The sequence below is a fragment of the Papaver somniferum genome, chromosome 5 (genome assembly GCF_003573695.1).
Source record: "Papaver somniferum cultivar HN1 chromosome 5, ASM357369v1, whole genome shotgun sequence".
Classification (NCBI taxonomy): domain Eukaryota; kingdom Viridiplantae; phylum Streptophyta; class Magnoliopsida; order Ranunculales; family Papaveraceae; genus Papaver; species Papaver somniferum.
In genome coordinates, this window is record NC_039362.1 from 192,570,278 (window position 1) to 192,574,932 (window position 4,655).

General features: G+C 37.2%; 1 protein-coding gene across 1 annotated transcript; it reads left to right on the plus strand.

Moving 5' to 3' along the window:
* The first annotated feature begins 372 nt into the window (after nucleotides 1-372).
* On the plus strand, nucleotides 373-4,398 carry LOC113284122. Its single transcript, XM_026533541.1, has 8 exons — nucleotides 373-654; nucleotides 859-933; nucleotides 1,085-1,224; nucleotides 1,307-1,461; nucleotides 1,777-2,742; nucleotides 2,965-3,002; nucleotides 3,080-3,275; nucleotides 3,961-4,398. Exons 3-8 carry the CDS (start codon nucleotides 1,197-1,199, stop codon nucleotides 3,961-3,963), a joined length of 1,386 nt encoding a protein of 461 aa, XP_026389326.1. The 5' UTR covers nucleotides 373-654; nucleotides 859-933; nucleotides 1,085-1,196; the 3' UTR covers nucleotides 3,964-4,398.
* Nucleotides 4,399-4,655: the final 257 nt, after the last annotated feature.

The following is a 4,655-nucleotide window of genomic DNA, read 5'->3' on the forward strand; positions in this document are numbered from 1 at the left end:
TGTCGGAACCATTGAGTTCAGGTTCATCGGAAAATATGGCAATCAGTTGGCATTACTGCTCTGATTCACCCTATGTTTGTTTTTTTGTTTTTCCATGTAGCAAAATTAAATGGCCAATCAATTAGAAATCTGTGCACCATTTTCCACCTCTCTAAATTTATCAAAAATGCAATGAACCCTTTAATAAGAATAAATTAAAAGGAAAAAAGAAATTAAAAAGAAAAAAATTAGTTCACCTTTCCGAGAAAAGAAAATGCCCTGTACTGTACTGACATTTTTTTAGGGCAAAAACTCGGACGATTTTGAATCGGTGAAGTCACTATTTCAAGCTTTGAGACACCTGCCTTGTTGTGCCTACTCACTCACCATCATCATCAGCAGATCAGATCATCATAAAAGTACAAAAAGAAGCTGCGAGGAGGAGGTCATTTCCGTCATACTGTTTCAAAAACTTCGAAAATAATAATTTAAGAAAATTGGAGAAAATTTTTATTTATTGAAAACATAGATTTAATCTTCAGTCTCTCCCTCCCTCGACAACAACACAACATTCAAATCTCTCTGCTTCTGTTTCTCTTTCTCTGTTCATCTCTATTTTCTTTTGGTCTTTGATTCACATTCAAGAAGAAGAAGAAGTTCACACAGCAATTTTAGGTGAAAATTCACTGATCCCATTTTTTCCACTTGAAAATGTACATATGATTTGATGTAACTGAGAAAAAAGTTATTTCTGGGTTTTCTTGGAACTTTCTTGATGTGTATTCTCAGTGGGTTTCCTCCATTTTGCTGTTAGAAAAAGGGGTTTGAGGGTTTGCGAGAAGATATTGATATACATTGTTTGTAATGAATTTGTTGCAGAATAGGTGGAATCTGAGTGTGCAAAGCTAGTGAAGGATTTAATAGGTGGGATTTGAAATCCAAACTCATTTTCAGGTGAAAATTCACTAAACCCTTTTTTCCTTTTTTAACCCAAATACTAGGAGGATTTTGTGTAGTTGAAGTAATTTTTATCTGGTTTTGCTCATTTTGTTGTTAGAAAAAATGGGTTGTTTCAAATTACATTGTTTTTGTGAAATTGTTGCAGAATACGAGGAATGTGAGTGCAAACCAGTGAAAGATTTAATGGTGGTTCTTCCTTCTCCTTCTCCTCAATCAGTCTATTCTGATTTGAAATCCTGACCCATAATTTGAGTTCCATGGGGTTAACCAACAAAGATAATGAAGGTAGGTCTTTCGTTCTGATTATTGTGGTTGAACAACACAGAGATACGAATTTAATGTTTAAGTTGTAAATTGCTTTTTATAGGAGTAAGTCCAAGTAGAGTGGAAGCTGTTGGAATGGATACTCTAGGGATTTCGTCATCACCCCACAAAGAGAATAAGCATATGGAGGGCATCATGGATTCTCAACCATGGCGTGCCAGAAAATTGCATAGTCATATGCCTTCCCGATTTGCAAATGTATGTATGTTTTTGCTTTTATAGAAAGGGTTTTAATTCAAGCATTATTGTAATTTTAGTTCTCCAGGATCGGCTTGGATCCTGAAAATATCGATCAAGGTGTGAACCCGGAAAATACCTTAATTATTAGGGAGTAATGCAAGAATTGGTTGTAGCTGCTTTGATGGCTTCCCGAAAAATACTTTATCCAAAACAAGGGATTACCACTATCCAGTGTAGCGATTTTTCCCCTCATCTAAATCATTCTCATTTTAAGTGAATACTTGCTCATAACATGTTTTGCAACAATTCATTTGACTTGTTGTGTCATTGCAGCAACCAGCTGCGGATGAGAATGTGGCAACCAGAGATATTCCTACTAAAGCTACTGGTGAAAGCTCTGGGTGGTCGAATCATGAAGCCCGTCAGACTGGATGCAATGAGGGGCCTCCTGCTACGTTGGAGTTCCATGTTAGGTCTGAAGATGGAATCAACGTTTTTGTTGATCTGAACTCGAGCTTATCAGACTGGACAAACAAGTTAAAGAGTGAACTTTGTATCCATCCAGAAAAGCTGAATGCTAAGTCTAGAGTTCTTCACCACGAGCTTGGAATCGTCAGTGAAAGTGAAGAACAAATGAAAGCTTCATTTCTTGGGAATACGGCGGTAAACTTGAAAACAACAGGTGATCCCAATGTTACTGAATCTCTCACAAGCTCAGACGTAAGAGATATTCCTGAAGAACATATAATATCTTCTGTAATAAGTCCTAACAACATTGCAGAGTCAACCCCTGTTAGGGAGATTGATCCAAAGGTTTCATCTCTGTGCGGTGAATATTCTCAGAATTCTGTAGATTTGAATAGTGACTCCCATCTCCAAAATGGCAACCAAACTTTTGTTTCAGCTGGCTCAAAATTATCAGATATATCAGATGGATCAAAGAGTGATAGCAAATGTCCAGAAAGTGCTGAAACATTCCCCTCGGCTTCGGTTTCTAGTAAACCAGATCTTCCAATAGTCAGCGAATTCTTTAAGGATGGAATCTCACTCATTACTTCAGCTCTTGGGAACCCTGGTGGCGTGATTCCTATGTGCTCAACCGGTGATTCAATGGGGATGCAATCATCAGAAGTTGCAAGTTACTCTAATGACACCGAAAAATGTTCACTTCATAACCTTGACAGTTCAGATTTGGACGATCCAATGACTAATTTACAAACTGATGAAGGCAGGTCAGAAAACAAGGAACCTGGTCAGAACACAAACAGTGACCCTCTATATGCATCTTCTGAAGTAGGGGTATGGTCTGTTTTTTTCCGCAAAAATAATTATTGTTAAGCAATTTGAATGATTAAGAAAGTTCAGCTTTCTAGTTTCTGAAATAATAAACTGCTATTTATGGTATTCATGATATAAAATGGTTGAAGACTTGTGTGTATTACAACTAGATCTGTGTTTTTTTTTTACATGTTTTCAGCCATTTTAGGAACTGACCTAATAAACGTTTCTTCATTTCTGCAGGGAGGGAGCAACCCCATTAGTGAGAAAGATAGCTCAGAGTAAGCCTCATTCCTAAACGTAGCTTTGCCACTGTTAATGTTATATAACTAATAATTCTATTTCCTCGGACTTTCAGGTGTTCACAGATTAATAAGTTGTTGAAGAGGCCTTTTAACTGTTCTGCTAATCCGGAGCCTGGAGGTCTTCAGATGAGGCGAACCACAAGATCCCAAGAGCGTGTGAGGAAAGCTGAGAAGAAAGCTATACTCGTCTTACAAAAAAATGCAAAGAAATTTTTACCCAGGAGATCTTCACCGCGGCTGGTCTCTCAGGTTTGCTCTTCTAAGATACCCCCATGGGCATGCTATATTTGTATTTCATAGTTATAAAGTAGGTAAACAGCTTAACAGTTAACAGCAACTTACTTAGTTATGGCCACATAGTATTTTTCGAGTAATATTTTTATAAGCATCGACAGTGTGGGGTAATTTCCATGATATTATAACAAATAAGGTCAATGGTCTATCAGTGTTAGAGATACCTATGAAATGAGGGTCGTTCTGTATGTGGTAGTGATGATAACGATAATTTTCTGGTTGTGATAGAGATGGGGGGTTTAGTGTGGTCATAGTAGGTGTGGTTGTAGAGGGGGGTTGTTTCATGTGCATCTGATGCTGCAACAGGATGTGATCTATTGACGCTGTATCATCACACGACCCGTTGGCAGCAATTCGGCAAGCCATCTCAAACACCACTAGTGTTATCTTTCTTATGTTCCCTATTTACAGCACTAGCAGTCTACACTTTCTAAATACTCCTACTCTGTGTCCTGGAACCCCCTTCGACAGTTACAAAATTTTGTAGACTTTCTCCTTTATATGATAATAATCTTCTTTGCATTTATTTATTACAAATATGAAATAATCTGTTGATAGTTCAGACTATTTATCTCTCATGTAAGATACGTGTAGGTTATTTTTGTTATTATTCTCAGTCTAATTTGTGTTTCTTTTCCAGTGATTCGATCTAATGGCTCTGACGAGAACTGGAACAGTGGGCAGAGTTCAGATTATGTTGTCTCTTCCTCTTAGTGCAGGCCAAACTTTGCATGGTGTTCAAGCTAACCATATGATAATTAGTAAGTTCTGGGATTTGTTTGCTCATAACTCATCGATTTTTTGATTCATCAGCTGAAATTCAACTCAACCAAGGAGCCACGACACTTGCATTTCAATTTCCACATTGTGAATTTGTTTTGCGGTATGTTGCATATATGTTAATTACCCTTGTAGCATTTATTTGTTGAACACAGATTTCTATCGAGGATGAAACTATTCAGGTTTGTAATGTATACTTAGGTTAAAGAAAATGAATGTTATTGAGGATTTAACGTTGTCTTTGTAACACATAAAATCAGAACATTCAAAATGAATCACAATATTTTAGTTTCTTGCACTGTTCTTCTTAGAGTTGTTCTTTTCTTTTCTATAGGAAAATAAACAACCAGTTACAGTCATGGCACCAATGGGTCCTGAATTGGTGCCTATCTGGTTCCTAATAACCTCCTAGTTACAGCCCTGTAGGCTTCTTAACAAAAGACGGATGTTCTGGTTTCTTTGTTCATAGTGTTCCTTTAAAGCTTTTAGATTTCCCACTTCTTCAGCTTCAAAATCAGTATTTGTTTGTTGCAGCTCTCTTGCCCAGCTAAAAGC